Genomic DNA, 19,789 nt, shown 5'->3' with positions numbered 1-19,789 from the left:
TGTGCTGCTGGGGTTCCATTCAGAAAGTTCTTACCTATACCTACTAACTCCAGAGTATTTCCTACTCTTTCCTGTATCAACTGTAGAGTTTGTGGTCTGATATTAAGATCCTTGATCTATTTTGAGTTAATGTTGGTATAGGGTGATATACATGGATCTAGTTTCAGTTTTTTGCAGACTGCTAACCAGTTTTCCCAGCAGTTTTTGTTGAAGAGGCTGCTATTTCTCTATCGTATATTTTTAGCTCCTTTGTCAAAGACAAGTTGGTTATAGTTGTGTGGCTTCATATCTGGGTCCTCTTTTCTGTTCCACTGGTCTTCATGTCTGTTTTTGTGCCAGTACCATGCTGTTTTTATTGTTACTGCTTTGTAATATAGTTTGAAGTCAGGTATTGTGATACCTCCAGCATTGTTCTTTTGACTGAGTATTGCCTTGGCTACTTGTGGCCTCTTGTGTTTCCATATAAATTTCACAGTAGATTTTTCAATCTCTTTAATGAATGTCATTGGAATTTTGATGGGAATTGCATTAAACATGTAGATTACTTTTGGGAGTATAGACATTTTTACTGTGTTGATTCTACCAATCCATGAGCATGGGAGATCTCTCCACTTTCTATAGTCTTCCTCAATCTCTTTCTTCAGAAGTTTATAGTTTTCCTTGTAGAGGTCATTCACATCCTTTGTTAGGTTTACACCTAGGTATTTGATTTTTTTTTTGAGGCTATTGTAAATGGAATTGTTTTCATACATTCTTTTTCAGTTTGTTCATTATTAATGTGTAGAAATGCTAATGATTTTTCTATGTTGATTTTATATCCTGCTGCCTTGCTGTAGCTATTGATGATGTCTAGAAGCTTCTGAGTAGAGTTTTTTGGGTCTTTAAGGTATAGGATCATGTCATCTGCAAATAGGGATATTTTGACAGTTTCTTTACCTATTTGTATTCCTTTTATTCCTTCTTGCCTAATTGCTCTGGCTAGGAATTTCAGTACTATGTTGAATAGGAGTGGAGATAGTGGGCATCCTTGTCTGGTTCCTGATTTTAGAGGGAATGGTTTCAGTTTTTCTCCATTAAGTATAATGCTGGCTGTAGGTTTGTCATATATAGCTTTTATAATGTTGAGGTACTTTAAGAGAACAATTTTTAATAATTAACATTTCTTTGTTTTCCAGTTGAAGTGAGAAATAGACCATTCAAAAAGAGTCACTGCAGGTGAATCCTATCATAAAGACAGTTCATTTTAGTAATAATTGCTAAAATAGTAAGTAGGACAGTATTTCTATATTTAACTATAGAGCAGTTAAATTTTATCAGAGGCTTTGGCCTTAAATTACATAGCTGTATCATTCTAGTCTTTGAGTATGGCTTTGCTTTCTTCAGCATTATATGAACTCAACTGGGCAGAGCTGTAAGAGGAAGCATCTATGGCCTAGATAAGAGGGATGGCCAGCAAAGGGTGAGATGAAAAGAGTATCCTAAGAAAGCAGGAGTTAATACAGGCCAAGGAAGATGAACAAGGCAAGCAGTAAGAGAAATAATCAAAACAGAGAAGTGGAAACCTGGGCATGGTGGCTCATATCTTAGCTGATCAGAAGGATTGTGGTTCAAGGTCAGCTGGGCAAAAAGTGAGAGAGACCCCATCATAACAGAAAAGCCTAGACATGGTGGTACACAGCTATCATCCCAGCTATAGTGTGAAGCGAAATAGGATCATGGTTCAGGTCAGCCTGGGCAAAAAGTAACCAGAGAAAAAATGGCTGGAGACATGGCTCAAGTGATAGAGCATCTGATAGCAAGCATGAGGCCCTGAGCTCAAACCCAAAGTACCATCAAAACAAAACCAAAACAGAGAAGTGGCAACATGAGGGGAAGAATTGATGGGAAAGGGTAATTGAGAGTGGGCTTTCTGTGAGGTGGTGCCTTCTGATTATAATGAACCTTTTCTTTTGCAGCTAAGACCCAGTAAGGCTTTTCTTGATTTCCCAAAACACTGTTCTTAACTTCTCTCTGCCATTGCAGGAATTTTGTTCAAGTTTCAGTATATGGAAAAACTTCCTGTGATCCAACTGGAGTATATCCACACATCTCAGTATAATACCAGGACCAAAGTACACTGTATCAGTCAGCCACCCAGACATACACTTAATGACTTCTAAAGTCTCATGGACTCTTAAAGTAAGTTCCACCTTCCTTCTTTCAGTGATTAGCATATTGTGTTTGGTTTAGCACATTTGAAGTTGAGAAATCACATTTAGTAGTCTTTCGTGAAGTGAGAAAGGTCTTAAACTTTTTCATTTACTAGAGAGAGGAGCCAGTAACATGTTAATTCACAATGATCATACTCTGGAAAGAAGAAATAGGTCTTATACCTCAAGACTAGTTAGAAAGCAGTGAACTTTAAGATATAATGAATAAATTACATCTAACTCACTTTGCCCCTTGACATTTTTAAAAAATTTTTTTACCTCTGCCCATTAGAATCTGAGCTTTTTGTAGCACCAGAGTGTAGGCCAGTGCCTACCTCATATTGGACTCTTAATAACTATTTGTTGAATGAGGAACTAAATTAATGAATATGAAGCTTCATGGGCTGGCGGAGTGGCTTGAGTGGTGGAGCGCCTGCCTAGCAAGTGTGAGGCCCTGAGTTCAAACCCCAGTGCTGCCTAAAAACAAACAAACCATTGAAGCTTCATTAATTGGCTTGAATAGTTTTCTAACACTAAATTTATTAATTAGTTTATATATAGTGCCTTCCAAAGAGTTCAGGGAAAAAAAAGTTTGCATACATTTTCATTTTTTCTCAAGGTAACTAGTAAGGACAGATATGGCATTACAGTATGTTAAATGTGACTATTTTGGGCAAAGAAGTATTTAAAAATTGGCACAGGAAAATGGTATGGAAGGAACAAAAAAAATTAAAAATATATCATTTGACTCCTTATCAGTGATTTTCCTGATAGTACAATAGTTTTAAGTATTGAAGTGTTGGAGAACCTTTCTGTGTGTATTTTTTTAACTCTTTTTTTTTTTAAGTATAACATACAAACAGAAAAGCACACAACTCCTAAGAGTTTATTCAGGGTGAGGGTACCTAGCCAATCAGCACCAAGATAAAGAAACAACCTTGTCAGCAGCCACCTCCCAAGGGTAACTGCTAACATAATTTCTAACATCAGAGATTAATTTAGCCTGCTTTTGCACTATGTATGGCTTTATCAAAGAAATATGTTTGAGTTTCAGCCTCTTTCTTTCATTATATATGGTATTTATGATGTTCAGTTATATTATTGGATCTAATCACAGTTTATTCATTCTCATTCATTCATTGTGTCATATATATTTTGTCTATTTGTTTACTCTTGTCAGTGGTCTTTTGAATGGCTGCTAGTTTAGGCTATTATGAATAGCATTATTATCTGTGTTGGTGTTTAATATCTGGGAACCTTAGCTTTTTATGTTTGGGAGCCTCAGTAAATTTATCTGCCTCTTGCGCTTTATCTAACAAAATTTTTTAAATTTAAGATTCATTATTAGTACAAGGGGGTTTCTTGTGAAAATGCAACAATATATTTGGGGCAAGTTTAACCTTTCACTAAGTTTTCTTAACCTCTCTTCTCCCTCCCTTTTAAAAAACAGTATTTGATGGGTTTCTTTGTACTATTTCTATACATATGTATTCAACATACTTTGACCCCCTTTACCTCCCCATTTCCCCTCCCCCTCCTGTTTAAACCCCCCCCCACAGTGTCCCTTTTGTACTCAAGTCCCATTATTATGGTCTAACAAGAAACATTAAAGACTTAATGTGGGGCTCTTCAGGTAGAATATAATTATTAGGCAGTTATAAAATCTGTCTTCTATAATAGCATAAGATTAGTCAGGTCAACTTGGTCAGAGATTTTGGAAACCAGTAGAGAACATGAATATAGCCACATGCCATGTAATGACATTTCAGTCAATGAAGGACTGTATACACATCCCATAAGATTATAGGGAGATGAAAAATTCCTATTGCATTGTAACATTGTAGCCCTCTAAATATCACAGCATAACTTGTGTTTGTGATGACGCCACTGTAAACACACCTGCTGTACTGCTAGTCAGATAAAAGTATAGCAGTGCAGCTATGTACAGTGCATAATACTTGATGATAAGGCTATGTTACTGGTTTATGTATTTACTATCCTATACTTTTTATCATTATTTTAGGGTGTACTTTTACTCACAAAAAAGTTTACAGTATAGGAATATGCCCTGTTATGCCGGCAGTAGCCTCATACATCTCATGTTTACTGTAGCTCTTGATTGCATCAAGAGTCCACATTGAGTAATTAATCTACACCATTGAAGTTTGTGTGAGTGTACTGTATGATGTTTGCACAGTGATGAAATTGTCTAATGAAGCCATTCTTAGAATGTGTCTCTGCTGTTAGTGATCATAGCTGTATTCGATAGCACCAGTCATTACATACTTATGTACTATGCATATACATTGAATCAACTCTGAATGGTAGGAATTTTGCAGGTGAAGTTAGGACTTTGCTTGTTTGTTGGTTGACCAACACATAACTGCACACAGAAATCTACTCTTTTCACTACCACCCCCCACCACCAAATAGTCTGCTATTTCCCCACTTTCTGAAAATTATTTTAAATTTCAGTTTTATGTTTGTCCAGGAAATACCATGGCTTGTACTGCTGCTTTGATTCCCAGGTTGTTGCAAGGCTTTGTCAGAGCCATCTGCACTCAGGCTGCTTTGTGGAGGTTGACATCTGTGCGCCACCTTAGTCTTACCAGGTGAGTCGTCAGCCTTCACTGTCATTTGTGGTTGATTTTCAAAGCGATCTGACCTACTGATGGTTGTGGGAGGTCATTAAATACCCCAAAGAAGTAGCATTTAGCTTCAGTGTTCATGCCACTGGCAGCTTATTAAACTTCGATTAGATGTGAAATTTTCACTGGCCATTTTGTAGGATCCATAATACTGTATTGCATTGTGAATAGCCATGGTATTACAAGGGAAACTAATTTTATTATTTTATGAGAATAATACTTAATAACCTAATTTTACTTTTTATTAAAGCATAATGAAATCCGAAAGGAAAACTGATCACTTGGAGAGAACTGCAAGTGTCGTTCGGCGGGAGGTTTGTATCTTTGGGGTGTGACAAGGTTTTTCTGACTGGACAGTTTGCCCACAGTTAAGACCAGCTTACAGGACAGGCATTAGTTCAGAATGGTCCCTGTGAAGGACAGATGGGAAGTTTGTTATTTTCTGTTCTGAAATTTTCTGAGCAGGACATATGGTAGTTTATTTTAAAAAATGACAGAGAAGTACTCAATTTTTCCTTTAAACTTAGAATAAATGGATTAATTTTTGATGAAGGGAATATAGCAGCAATTAAGGAAACAGTTCTCACAGATACGATGTTTAGGGTTATATTTTAGAGATAGAACTTCTTTTAGAGCCTATGTTTTATGAATGGCTTACCTTTTCTTTTTCTTTCCTTTTTTTTGCACCATGTCTCAATGTCCTTGCATCCCTACTTTAGCAACACTTCCTATTTCATCAAGGCAGTACTAACATCTGAAAAAGGAAGGTGGATGAGCTCTTGTTGCCCTTCCCATATACAGATTTTTTTCATCATATTCACAGTGTAAAAACTAATCTGCCAGCTGAAAGGTGTCAAGGGCTGAGCAGTAAAGGATCTTCACCCTTTACCTCAGTGAGTAACCCTATTTTCACTTAAGAACATAAATTGGATATTTTATTTTGCTTTCTGAGTTATTTCACACATATTCAGATATATTTAGCTTAGTGTTGTAAGTCTATTTAAACTAATAGTTTAAAAAAGCCATTTTATACACTTCTACAAACATCAGAAATTTTATTGTCTCAGTAATTTAATTTTATGTATTGGTAGAAGACAATTTAATGGGATATTGTTTAGACCCTGCTTTTAAAAACTAATTCTACTTTCAGGAAATTGCTTTGGGACTAAGGGTGATGTGTTTCTTGATTTGGCTTTAAGTTGATTTTTTTTTTTAAGTCTGTAAAATTAGCTTAGCAGAGTAAGTTCATCTGAAAATACTTTTTGTTTGTTGAACATAAAAATGCTGATTCTATAAATGTGAGGCTTGTTAGAATTTTGTTTTAAAACTGAAAAGCTTGCCAGTTGTGAAGAAAAAGTGGTATTTCCTGTTATATTTTGAGGTAGGTAGATAAATTAAAACAAGTGTTGGCAAACTTTCTGTAAAGGGCCAGGTAGTAAATATTTTAGGGTTGATAGACCATGCTGTCTCATTTACATCTGAACTCTGTCTTCATAGTGTGAAAACAACCATGACAGTATATAAACAAATGAGTGTGACTGTGTTTCAGTAAAACTTGATTTACCCAAGTACTCAGACTAGGCCTAAAGGTAATAATTGCTGGTCCCTGAATTAGAGTACTCATCTCAGGATTTTACAGAACAAAATTATTGGGACTATCAGGGGTTATTCAGATCCGAATTTAGGACAAAGACAGTCTCTGTAAACTCTAATAGTATGATTGAAGAGTTGAGAATTTTAGTGCTCAGAAATCAGAAAATTCCGGGTTAAAATTCTAATCCTGTTACTACTTTGGAGGAGAGTTCTCCTCTTTGTCTATAATTTCTGTTGTCCCAAGCAGAATGAGAACTGAGAGGAGATGAGAAGAATTAGAAAAAGCTAGATGATCTCTGGGACCACCATTTCATCAGTGTATGAAGGCATCAGGGAATCCCTCCAGAAGGCCCTACTAGCCTGGACCAGTTCCTCATAGTCTTTGTCTACTCTTGTCATTAATTTTTTTTTCAGTACTGAGATTTGAACTCAGAGCCTCATGCTTGCTACCGGTTGAGCCATGCCCTCAGCCTTTTTTTCTTTTGATATTTTTCCAGATAAAGTCTCATGTTTTTATCTTGGGCCGAGCTCTCACTGTGATCCTTCTACCTGTGGCTTTTCCCACAGCTAGGATCACAGGCATGAACCAAAACACCAAGTTTGTTGGTTGAGATGGGGTCTTGCTAACTTTTTGCTTTGACTGTCCTTGAACCATGACCCTCTAGATTTCTGCCTGCCAAGTAATTGGGATTACAATCGTGCACCACATTGTCCATCTTGTAATTTGTATAGCAATTACAGTATGCTTTACAAAACTCCCCATGTATCATTTAGTCCTTCAGTTCAATTTATGTGGCAGCCTAATGATAGGATGTCATCTACATTTTACAAAAGAGGAAACAAAGCCTAGGAAATGTCTTATAGGTTTCCCGAGAGCCAAAGGAAAGCTGCAGCTCAGAGTTCCCAAGCTCAAAGACCCTAGTTCTACCTCTAGAGTGAGTAGAGAATGGAGCAGTCGCTCATCCAGAAATGTCCTTTCAGTATCGGGCATTGTGTTCCCTCTGGAAAACTTGCAGAATGTCTGTTTTATGATGTTAATGTAACTAGTCTGAGATTATGCTGAATTGAATGACATTTGACTGTTCAAGTTCATGTTTTTTTTTTCTTAAGGATCAAAGAATAAGTTTGGGTAACCTTAGAAATGTCAAGAAGATAAAAGTACAAGTATTATGAAGCAGTAAGGATTGTTCAGCAAAACATGTATTTTTCTGGGGTCACTCTGTACTTGACCTCTGCAGAGAGTAGCCCACTAAGCTAGATGGACTGTATTCATCAGTTTGGTGGGAGAATTTGGCAATGCAATAATTGTGTTAATTAGCTAGTTCTTAAGCAATCATTTATTCATTTGGAAATGTGCCCAGCTAGGTGTTGGGCATTGAAAGTGATAGACAAACCCTTGCCCTCAGGTTTTAGTGGAACTCTGGTCCAGAGAAACTGATTTTGTGCACCTAATTGATTTTGGAAAAGCTACTCTTTTTCACCTGTCCTACTTTGCTTTTTTCCTACAATGGTTTATGTTTATTGTTGCCTTTTTGTTTTCAAAGCATTTAATTACACGATAGGTTGGTGCTCGATTCTTACAACCACTCTGGGAATGAGGTGCGGGATTCTTTTTCTGTTTTACAGAGGAGGGACTCAAGACTCAGATTTAGATAGGATGATCCTGCTTCCTGATTTGCCTGGGATAGTCCCGGTTTGTGCTGCTTGTTCCTAGAATAATTATCAGTAGCATCTCCTTTTACTATGAAAACTGACCTGCCTTAAATGATGAGTTACATTGCCAGCCTAAGTTTAAAGGACTTGTCCAAATGGAACACTCAGCCTTTGAACTCAGAGCTCTGATAATGAAGTCAGCTTTTCTTACAACATAAGAATGTGTCACTTGGTTTAGACACGCAGGGTTTAATTGAGCGTTGTGTTGCTGGGCATACGAAAATGGGGAGTTACTGATGGCACAGTGGTTAGTTAATAAAGTCAAAGGGCTGGGCTCCTGGGGCAGAGGCCTTTGGAGACCCTGTGGTTCGCAGTGCTGATCTTCAGGTGCTCATATTCTGCTTGACTTGGGGTTTTGCAGAGGTGTGGGTTTGAGTGGGATGGGCTGCCAGCTGGAGAATGGACTGTGTCCCAAGCTTAACCTGTACAGTTCTCTTCTAGTCATGATTTGTGCATTTTGAGGAGATTGTGTGCTTCAGTGTGAGGAAGGGGACATGTCTTTAGCATCCTTTATTTCTCAGTAGCTGTATACCTGTTTGCTTTGGTTATCAGCCTGATGGTCAGAGAACCTTTTATAGATAGTCCAGCCTGAATAAGTAGTGCTTGGCACTCGTAGCCTCACCACAGTGTCCCTAGTGACACATGTGGTAGTAAGACACCCAGGGCACCTGTCACCTAACAGGGGCTCCAGAGAGGCTGGACTGCAGCCTCTTGGAGAAACTCCAAGGTAAGCACAGCCTCATGGCCTGGAAGCTGGCTGTGGCTTCTTGGTGTTTACAACTCACTCTGCTCTGCAAAGAGAAGGAAGCTCCTTTGGGAAAGGTGCAGCTCTGTAGCACCTAACACAGTGCTAGCATACCCTAGGTACTCAGTACTTGCCTCATTGAGTAGAATAAGCAAGTATTAATCTCAGTTCTGTAATTGATTATTTGCACTGTCAGAATGAGTTACTTTGTGAAGTAGGACCAGTGATGATACCCATCTTGAGATGAGGGGGTGATGCACATTTAGCCTATAGTTCTGTAGAGATAGAAGCTATAAAAAATGGGAATGTTGCCTATACTTACACCACAAACCTAACTGGGTAGTGCCTAAAATGTAATGGCAGTGCTTTTCACTGGCACACTCTTGTTCAATAAGCTAAACAATCCAAGAGGTAAGGCTGTTTTCCCTTTTTCCCCTCAGAGACCCAGTCAAGTGAAATGAGTTTTATTTTAAAATCACCAGCCATGTATCCAGTGTCTACCAAGTGCCCAGTGCTGTTCCAGGTGTTGGGATTACAACAGAGCATGAGGTAGGCAAAGCCCCTGCTGTATGTGTGAGTTTCACTGTGGTGTGGATAAGCCAGAGAATGTCAAAAGTGGTAAGAATGATGAAGGAAATAAAAAGAGGATTATAGGAAGCAAGAGTGGCTAGGGACAGGGGAGTCAGTATACATCCGTGCTTAACATTTGAGCTGAGAGGAAAGAGCTGGCCATGTGCACAGCATTCCTGGCAGGTGGACTGGCAGAAGCCAGGATTTTGAGGTAGGAATGAGGGTGGCGTGTTCAGAGGAGATGGATGGGTGTGAGAGAAGGTAGAGGAGGACAGGGGCCAGGTTATGTAAACTGCTGGGGGCTTGAACAAGGAGTTGAACAGAAGGTTGTGAGCAGGGCAGTGAGTGATATTTTCATTTTAAATAGGTCATTTATTTGCTTGGATGTGAGCTTTGACACTAGGTTGGAAGCTGGTGGTATACAACAGGACAGGTAGTGGAAGTGGTGGTGGGGACAGAGATGGGTCTGGGACAAAGTTAGGGCCGATGGGGGTCACAGATGGAGATGAGAGAAGAAACCAGGATGTTTTCTAGCATTTGGGATCTGAATAATCTGGGTAGACAATGATGTAATGGTGGTGATAAGGATTTGCTACAGTAGAGAAGAATGTGTTTGGAGAAGGGGAAATAAAAGCTTGGTTTGAGATAATCCTGGAGTATGGAAAAAGATGGAGTTATAGATGAAACAGGTTAGCCAGGTGTTTTATAAACTCATTTCAGCTCATGTCAAATATTGCATCAGTGTCATAGGTACATGGGGTGCATTAAATTGTTTTCACTACTTTTATATATTTTTAAAATTTTCCATAATAGTAAAAGGGAAGAAAATTTGAGAGGGAAAAAGAGGTTCTGAGACACTTTGGGGAAGTGAGGGAGATCACCAGCCATCATTTACTTCTCCCATATTTCTCTGTGGGAGAAATGAATAGTTGATTTTGGAATGGAAATTCAGATAGACAGCTGTGTATATGAGTTAAGAGTTCACTGCTGGAAATAAAGTCTAAGCCATTACAGAGTGAGGAAGAGGGCCTAGGACTCAGCCCTAGGTGGGTCACCAATTAGGTGGCAAACAGAAGAGCGAAGAGCAAGGGCCAGCAAAGGATGTGGTGGAGGAGGAGTGACAGCTGGCAGGAGGGAAATCAGCAGTGTTGTTGAAGCCAGGGGAGAAGAAGGGAGTGTCCAGCTCTGCCAGCGCTAGACACTGGATTAACCACTGGATTAACCAGAACGTGCAGTGGGTGACCAGAATGTGGCTGTCGTATACTTCTGAAGAGTGGAAGCCCAACTGTTGGGTTGGAGAGAGAATGAGAGATAAGAAAGTGGAGGCAGATTCCAGTACTTGAGGCCAGCCTGGGCCTCAAAAAAAAAGAAGTAGAGACAGAACCATATATAACTCTTGAAAAGTTCTGATACTAATGGGAGCAGAGAAATGGGATGACAGCTGGATGAAAGGAGAGGCTTGTTTTTGTGTATTTTGAGAAGCAGTAAAATGTAGTGTTGGATTCAAATCTCTGTTTTTGCCACTAAGTAGCTGTGGGATCTCAGTTTTCTCCTGGATAAAGTGGGAATGATAATGGCTGCCTCTCCGGGTCATTGTGAAGATTAAATGGACTAATGCATTTGAAGTGCCTGGCTGATGGTAAACACTGTCTGCAGGCATTTGCTGCTGCTGTTATTATCTGAGATGGGAAATCCTAGCATTCTCACATGTTCTGGTATAGAGGAGAGGGCAGGGGGTAATGCAGGAGAGAGGACAGTTGCTTGAGTGAAGCCTGAGAGGGCCAGACCAGGTAGACAGGTAGTCTTTGGGAGGAGTAAGGTAAGTACATCTGTTGTGCCAGGGTGCAGTGTTGACCAGCATCAGCCACTTATGTAAAATTGTATGGTTGACAGAGAGTGTTGTAGTCTGTCTTTCTTTTTTACTTTTCCTCCCTAGTCCAGGTTGGCTTTGAACTGATCTTCCTGCCTCAGCAGCTCATGTGGTCTTTCTTTGTAAATAAATCACTTGAGAGAAATTGACTTCTTTTAATCAGGTTCCTATATGTCAGATTGGGATTCTGCTATCATTTAAATAATTTTCCTAGGTTTTGGTGTCCTCATTATAAAGTGACATACTATTCTCAATAATAGTTTCCTTCAACTCTAAAATTCTCTTGAGTCCTAACCCTATTTTTGGTTTAGATTATCTCTAATCCTTGCTTTGCCTAAAATTTTAACCATAAGATGAATAAACATAAAATGAACACAGGGGAAGCTAGTCAGGTTTCCAAAGATCTGTTTCCTTCTTGTACAGAGACTTCTGCATCAGCAATACCATCAAAATATCCGTATAAAATCAGCTTTTTAAGTAAATGTGATGGGATTTCCTTTTAGATGCTGACTAAGTCAAAGGATTAAAAATGTGTACCAGTAAAAGTTGGCAAATGTATTGTTATTTTATTGAACAGTAGAAGTCTAAATGTTATTTTATAGAAAACTTCATTTCCTGCCATGTGTTTTAACTTAGGACATGGCTAGTTGAGGTTTTCGTTGGGGAAATCTTTTGATCCATTAACTCTAAGAGCAAATACAATGTTAAAACACATAGTTTCTCCATTGTGTTTTACTTATTCAGTAAAAGTAAAAAAAAAATGGCATATAACAAAGACTACAATTATAGATCCTTATTATATGAACTAGCTTCAAAATTTTCAACAATGAAAAAAAGATTTCACTGTTTTAAATCCACCTGGCTAGAACTCTGTATACTATGTGATATTTGCACTAATTACATGAAATAAAGCAGTAAGAGAGAGGCATGTCTTTAAAAGTCATGAATTGTGTTCCAATTATAGCAGTTCTGTCCAGACTATTAGGATGAATAATAATAGGTATGTAGCTATTTAACACCAAAGATATAATACATCTGGGAAAATATTTTGGTCATAGTCATTATCCAAATGAAAATAGAAAGTGTAACTTTTCCCCTTATTAAATTTTGTACTTAGATTAATGATTTCATTTCACATAGTTTAGCATTTGATTGTAACGCATTCTTATGTGTTTCAGATAAAATTCTCTCCCCTGTAGGATTGTGGCCAGGTGACTCTTCTAGATGCATTTAAAGCTTATACAGAGCTAGTTTTGTAACTGAATCCAACAGATGCCAGTTAACCTGTTAGAAATTAAATAATCTAGCATTTGTCTGTATTTTCACAAGTTATTAAACTAAAAGAAAACAATGAATGTTTTTAAAATAGCAAATCTTTTTTTTTTTAATGGGGAAAACTTAAATACTAAATTTTTTTTTATTGTTGTACTGGGGGGTTGTGACATTTACAAAAGTTCTTACAATATATCATGGTTGAATTCACCCCATCCATCATTCTCCTTTATCCTCCCTCCCCCAGCATTTCTTTTTTATAACATAAAAAAGGAGGGTAATAAGCTAATAGAGAAGCTGGGCCTGGTGACGCACAACTCTAATCCCAGCTACCAGGGAGATGAGGCAGGAAGATTGTGAGTTCCAGGCCAGCTCAGGCAAGCCCCATTTCAAAAACAAAATATAAACAAAAGGGCTGGGGGTGTGGTTCAGGTGGTAGAACACATGGTGCAATAACCTAGTACTACAGAAAAAAAAAGTAATGGACCTATGATAATTCTAATTACTTGTCTTTGAAATAATAGACTAAATGACCAACAGAGGAAGACACCAGTTCTACTGAAGAAATCCCTCTGACCTCTCCCGTATTTTTTAAAAGAAAACTGGATTTTCTCTGGTGTACCCCCACCCCCCACCCCACCTTACTTTAAGCAATAAAAAGTTCCTGAATTTCCACTGCCTCTGTTTGGAAACCAATTTTCAATGACTTTCAGTTAAGAATTTTCATTCTGTAGATGCTTACTGAGCACTACAGGGCCCTGTGCTTGATCCAAGAGCTGATTACATAGAATACCTGTCTATGTATTCCATCCCATACCTGATCATAGGAGGCTAGTAGTCTATATGGTGGAAAGACCCGTTTTTATAATTTACATTGACGTGTTCAATACAAAAAGAAAGTGCATTATATTGGTAGAGTTGAGAGAATGGAAGAGGGAAGACCTCAGGCAAAGGGAGCATTTGAGCAGGGCTTGAAAAATTAGGAGTGATAGAATGGGGAGAGCATGGCACATACAATTTGGGAGGTGGGGCAGGTGTTAGGTGCCTTTGGAGACCAGTTGGTTGTCCACTTTGGCTGTAAAATCACTAACATGGATCCAGGAGGAACTCAAGCTAGTATATGAATTACAAAGCCATTTAGCTTTTTGTCGTTGTTGAGTAGTAGAGAGCCCTTGAAGGTGTTTGTGCTAGGGAATAACTTAGGTTGGAACATTAACAATATTCACCCATTGACTGTTTTGAGAGATACAAGAAGAAATTCAAGATAGGAATTAAAGTGAAAAGAAAGAAATTCTCAGCTGAGATGGGGTGGGGCAAGGGAAGTAAAAAATGAGCTGAATTCATGGAATTTGGCTGCATTAGATACAAAAGGCTAGAGTCAAAGTTTGTGTTTGTATAACCACTGAAAATGGATTTGACCATTTTGAGTTCACGAGGGGTCCAGAATTGAAATCCTGGTGGTGGTGGAAAGCAGCTGATTGTTCAGGGTTCTATGAGGGTAGGGGCAGCCATCTCCATCTCTGCACACCAGTTTCCCAATTCCAGGTGTCACACTCAGGTGTCCAGAACAGGGCAAGAATGTGGTGGATTTACCATCTTTCATACCATCTGAATGACATAAAATATTTAACCCAGCATCTGGTATCTGTCTGAAGTAAAGGATCCTTGGGCATTGACTGTTATTACCCACAGGGAGTGTAGGTCTGAACCTGTGATGGCAGAAAGACTGATGAGTGGTCAGTAGGCAGTGGAGGCCTGGGAGTGATTTAGGGCCTCAGACAGTTTAGGGAAATCTCTCATTATGAAAGTGGGAAAAGGAATGGTAAAGAAGGACTAGGGTAGAGAGACTTCCCATCCTGAAGCATAGAGATCAGGGAGGGGAGGAACTGAAACTCCCTGATTTTCAGGGAGTTTTGAGTGTAGCTTTTTAGGAAGACGTTGAGCAGCCTGGGAAGAACAAGATGCAGGAGAGCTGAAGCCGGGTTACTTGTGGTTAAGAAGACTATCAGGGAAAGTGAAAGATCCTGTAGGCTAAGGAAGAGCTAATCATCTCAATTAAAGGAAGGGATGGGAGGCAAGATTTCTAAAGCATCTTAAAGGCGGTAGGGTTTTTAAGTTTGCACTTGCAAAATAATGAGTGGGGTAGGATGTACAAGTAGCACAAGGCCAACACACTGCATAGTTCCTGTCATCTGTGTGTGCGGCCTCCCCTGGCGTGTGCCGTTCTCAGTGGGCAAGATACTGTGCGGCAGCACTGCTGTGGTGGCATATATTAATAAGTGAGTAGGGTGTAATATGTAACATAGAACAAATATGAATGATTTCTAATAATTAGTGCAATAGGTATATTATAACAAACACTTAATAAGTACCTACTATGGCCAGCAGTATTATAAGTGCTTTTGCCTGTATTATCTCATTTAGTCTTCTCAACAACCCTATGAGGCATAGGCGTTATTGTTCTCAATTCATAGCTGAGCTGGCTAGGTAACTTGCTCTGAGTCACACAGTTGGGAAATGATAGCACCAAGATTAAATACCATGCTGCTAGCAGTCATTTCTGCTGCTTTATTTAGTAGCTGGATTGCTTAGGATGTGCCAGTGGCATATCTGATGAAACAGGAAGGTACTAGAGAGAGGAAAATTGATTGTGAAGGAGAGGGCTTATGGTTGCTGATGGTCCAGTTTGTTTCAGAGGGGTAGATGGTATGAAAGATGGTAAGTCCACCACGTTCTTGCCCAGTTCTGGACACCTGAGTGTGACACATGGAATTGAGGAACTGGGGTGCAGAGATGGAGTCGGCTGCCCCTACCCTCATAGAACCCTGAACAGTCAGCTGCTTTCCACCACCACCAGAATTTCATACCATCTGAATGACATAAACTATTTAACCCAGCATCTGGTATCTGTCTGAAGTAAAGGATCCTTGGGCATTGACTATTATTACTCACAAGGAGTGTAGGTCTGAGCCTGTGATGGAGAAAGAGTGCTGGTAGGCTGGATGTGGTGGTCCATGACTGTAATCCCAGCATTGGAGAGGCTAGGGTAGGGGGATCGTGGGTTCAAGGCCAGCCTGGACTACATAGTAAGTTCCAGGCCAGACTGAGCTACATAATGAGACTATCTTGAAAATAAATAATAACAGTAATAATAAAAGTGCAGGTAGAAAGCTATCCAAGGAAAATCATCCACTTGCGCTATTTATTCTTCAAGAGAGAAGGAAGAGAGGGTTGGCAATAATGCAGAGAAAGAGGGAGGGAAGGGATTTTGCAGGAAAAAGATAACTTCAGAGATACTTTAAAGTGGTGAGGGAGACCAGCATCTATCATGAGAACCTTCCTGTGGATTTTTGAAAATGGTCTCCCATTTAGCCCTAGTAGTCTTATTGGAGCAAAGGACCAGAGTAAGCTAGCATTAGGGTGGGAAGGTTATTGACCTTGACAGATTTCCAGAGTCTCCTTTAGTGGAGCTGTGAAGGTGGCCCTCCAGGGAGAGGTCTGCTCCTGGTTCCATTTGCTCTCACAGATGGAGTTGAACAGGAAGAGAATTTTGAGGAAAAAGTCATCTCTTTCTTTGTCTCTTATGAAGATGTCCTAGGTTTGGGGGAGGAAGAGAAACACAAAGCAGAGGAAAGAATGAAGAAAGCAGAGACATTTTGAATTTGAGAGGTGCTGAGACATGGGCAGCACTTCACTGAGTAATTCCAGAAAGCAGATCTGTCATTAGAGCAGAGCTTCTCAAACTCCGTGAGGAGAGTTTGTTGTTCTTGTTTTAAGATTGCAAACTATTTATATATAAATAAGTTAGAAAAAATTAATAAAAAGCCAAGATGTAAGTACAAACCCAGTTTTTCTATTCTGTAGTACTGCTTTTAAAAAGATTCTAGGTGCTACTTTTAATTTCTGCAATTAGCTTGTAATGGACTCCTTACGTTCTCAGTAAAAGTGGGCCTCACTTTGCCTAGTACGGGTGGAGAATTTTAAGTGCCAGGCAGGGCTGCTTACAGGCTGTCCCCCTACTCCCATCTCTTCCCAGGGAGTATAACCAAGGGTATGGCACATGGGACAGGCGCACATCATATAAATGCTTTTTAAACAATACCCTGTAAGAGATGATTTTTTTTAAAAAAATGCAGTGTAAGATTAGTATTATAGAAGGTCTTTCAAGAAGCAGCTAATTTTTTTCACCTCATGGTGGATAGAACCAAAGCAAAATATGCTTTCCCTTATTTGGAAATTTTCAAAAACCACATATTTGTACATTTCAAAAAACCTTAGAGTTCCCAGAAGGCATCATGTGTCCCTGATGTACACAGTAACCTGAGCCCTAGTTCACCTCTGTTTAGGTTGTGGCAGCAGCTAAGGTGTGTGGAGTTGCCGACGAGTCGCCATCAGTGAAGAGTCTCCGCTTGCTTGTTGCTGATAAAGATTTTTCCTTTAAAGCTGGCCAGTGGTAAGTAGCATTTCTTTTTTCCAAGGGTGTATATTTAAGTAGGTGCCATCAGATAGGAGGAATTTAATTTTTTTCTGGAAAGAACTTCTGGGCTAGCTGTTCCCCCTGAGGGAGAAGAATTCGAGGTCATTTCCATTCATGGTGAGCCTTTTTTGGCATGGAGAATCTGATTCCTTCCTTGGCCTGAGCCCACTTTGCTTTGAGCCTGTGGCCCTCTCTTAGTCATACATGAAAATTCTTTTGAGTTTTCAGGCTTCAAAGAAAGCAGCTAGTTCTGGTCCATGGAACCAACAGCTCTGATAATTGCGTTCTGCAGGAAGGCTTGCTAATGGAATGCACTGCAATAATCTAATCTGCTTGAGTTATGTGTTGCTGGGGATTCGTGTGCTTCTAAAAATTAGTCTTCTTTATGTGTAAGACAGTAGACAAAGCAGTCTCAAAGAATAGCAACCTGATACGTTATTACAGGGCTGACCATCCTCTCAACTGAATTCCTGTATCACTCATACCTTGTCTGCCTTGAGTTGAAATATTTTGCTCAATAAATTATCAGGATTCCCCGGTCAGCTTCCCCTGCCCTTCCCCCACAAAATCCTAAGTGCGTCCCTTTCTACTGTGAGGACTAATCAGTATGCTGACAGGCTAACAGCACAGCTGTCCCACTGTTCCTCCCAGTGGCCTCTCAGAGCTGCAACTCCAGTCGAATTGTAAATAAAACGACTTTCATTTCCCTAGGAAAGGTGTGTTTGGGTGTGTGTGGCTTTTATTTAAACAAAGCATTCATTCCTAAATGAATTTCTGGCATGTCAGTCTTGATAGTATTTCTTAGGAGTCACTTGACTAATTTTGGCAGTCCATCTGGAAATGTGGTTTTGTTTGAAGGAGGCTGTGTGATAATAGCAAGAGTTAGCAGTCTTGTGTTAATAGTTTGCCTTTGAATTTAGAACTAGAAAACAAGATGCTGATTGCAATAATTTGCGTTTGTGAAGCAATTTACTGCAATCTTTGCACATGTTCGGTGATACACATTAAATGCATTTTGGCAGTTTTAGGGGGTGGGCAACACATTTACCCTTCAAAAATGGTGTAGCAGTTACTACGTTCAGAAGTGGAAACTTTAATTGTAATGATCTGTTTTTCTGTATTTCCCTTGTATGGAAGTGTTTATGTCCTATGTGTAGCATTGTCTCTGTGCCTTCAACTCGGAATTCCTCCCAGATTCAGACCCCAGTTCCCTGGGCAGAAAAGGTACCATGGTATGCCTGTGAGTATATTAGCATTGCGGTGGCCTGATGAGAACAATGTCATTGTTTCCTAGTGGTGCACAGTGATTCTCAAGATAAAAGCATGTGATGTCTCCTGTCCCAGTAAGTGAATATGTCCTTTCACTGATGTTAGGACTCATTTTAGTGTGTGCCTAACAAACTCTTGCTTCAGGGTAGGGGTGATTAGAGGTAACACTTCCCCTGCCAGTATGGATCAGCATTGTTCCTGGGCCCTGGGCCCTTTAAAAAGATTGTACTCTTACTACTGATTTATTGTATGGCTTTGAGGGTTCTGAGTTCCTTTTTTTCTGTTTTTGGTCTTTTCTTTTTTGATGCTGGGATTGAACCCAGGACCTCATGCTTGCTAGGCAAGTGCTCTACCACTGAGCTATATCCCAGCCCTTCTGAGTTCCTTTTTGATATTTTACCATATAGTTTACAGGATGGCCATTTTGTTTAGGTTGGTGATGTCCCCCGTGTCTTGCTCTTGCCTTATGCTCCAGGTTCTCTTAGATCAGCAGCTTTGAAGAGGGTGAAGCAAGAGGGAGTTGGGAGGTGGATGCCAGGAAGTCCGTGTAATTAGGATTGTGAGTGGAGAGCTGCTAGAGGTAAAGGATCACAAGGATCACACACTGAAAGTGTTGCATTCCTGGCTCTTCACTTATACTCCCTCCTCCATCACCCTGTGTTTTTTTTAAGCGACATCTCTGTGAAGTCTTAATTCTTCCACTTCTCGTAGAGTTGACTGTTTCCTCCTTTAAGTTATTATTTAAAATAATTTAAATTATATTAATAAACAATAGAATTTATTAAAATAAAGATTTCCTCCCATTAAAATGGATTTATTGAGGGCAGGAAGCAAGGCATCCATGATGTCAGTACCTCCCACGGTGCTGTCCATGGTAGGCAGGTGCTCTCTGGCATTTGCACAGTGAATGAGCTCTGAGTGCTGTAGCACAGTATAAAGAGTTCAGGATCTCACGTTCAGTTGGCACAGTTTTCATGCCCACTGTGCTGGGTGTTGGGGCCGCCTCTGTGGACAGGACCTGGACACCTGGTACAGAGCTGGACACTGATGTGCTGATGCACTACATTCCCGGACTCCTTCGTCATGCATCTATACAGCAGGTGCCTCAGTTCTTGGCTCCAAGGTTGTTCTTAAAAGGTTGAAGTTTAAAACTTGATTCTTTCTTGGACAGATGTTTTATGAAATGTATATTGTGCATATCTTTTTAATCCCCACTCGTATGGATCTTTTAATATAATTTGACTTCTGTATATTTTAATGAAGGAGACCTTTTTTTCTGAAGGTAGCTTTCCAGATTAGAATAAAGTTCTTTTCACTCAAGAAAAAGGTCTTTATCAGCATCGAGCAGCAGAGGGCGCTATAGTTCAGGAAATGAAGCAGCAAAAGTAGCTCATAGATGAATTTATTAAACATGAAAATAGTGGAGAGTACTAGGAACACAGA

The 19,789-nt window shown here is 39.6% G+C and overlaps 1 protein-coding gene across 4 annotated transcripts in view; it reads left to right on the top strand.

The window, feature by feature from the left end:
• Nucleotides 1-19,789, top strand: part of Oxnad1 (oxidoreductase NAD binding domain containing 1) — a 40,381-nt gene that overhangs the window by 6,077 nt on the left and 14,515 nt on the right. For 2 of the 4 annotated variants that reach the window (XM_020157531.2, XM_074043849.1), the window contains exons 2-5: nt 2,023-2,178; nt 4,665-4,801; nt 5,088-5,151; nt 16,947-17,053. In XM_020157531.2, the coding sequence (XP_020013120.1) occupies nt 2,149-2,178; nt 4,665-4,801; nt 5,088-5,151; nt 16,947-17,053 (338 nt within the window). In that variant the 5' untranslated portion in view covers nt 2,023-2,148. The remainder of the gene's footprint in view (nt 1-2,022; nt 2,179-4,664; nt 4,802-5,087; nt 5,152-16,946; nt 17,054-19,789) is intronic. The other 2 variants (XM_020157534.2, XM_020157532.2) reach the window with 2 other exon arrangements.

Source organism: Castor canadensis, chromosome 10 (genome assembly GCF_047511655.1).
Source record: "Castor canadensis chromosome 10, mCasCan1.hap1v2, whole genome shotgun sequence".
Classification (NCBI taxonomy): Eukaryota; Metazoa; Chordata; class Mammalia; order Rodentia; family Castoridae; genus Castor; species Castor canadensis.
This window is presented reverse-complemented; position numbering and strand designations above follow the sequence as displayed.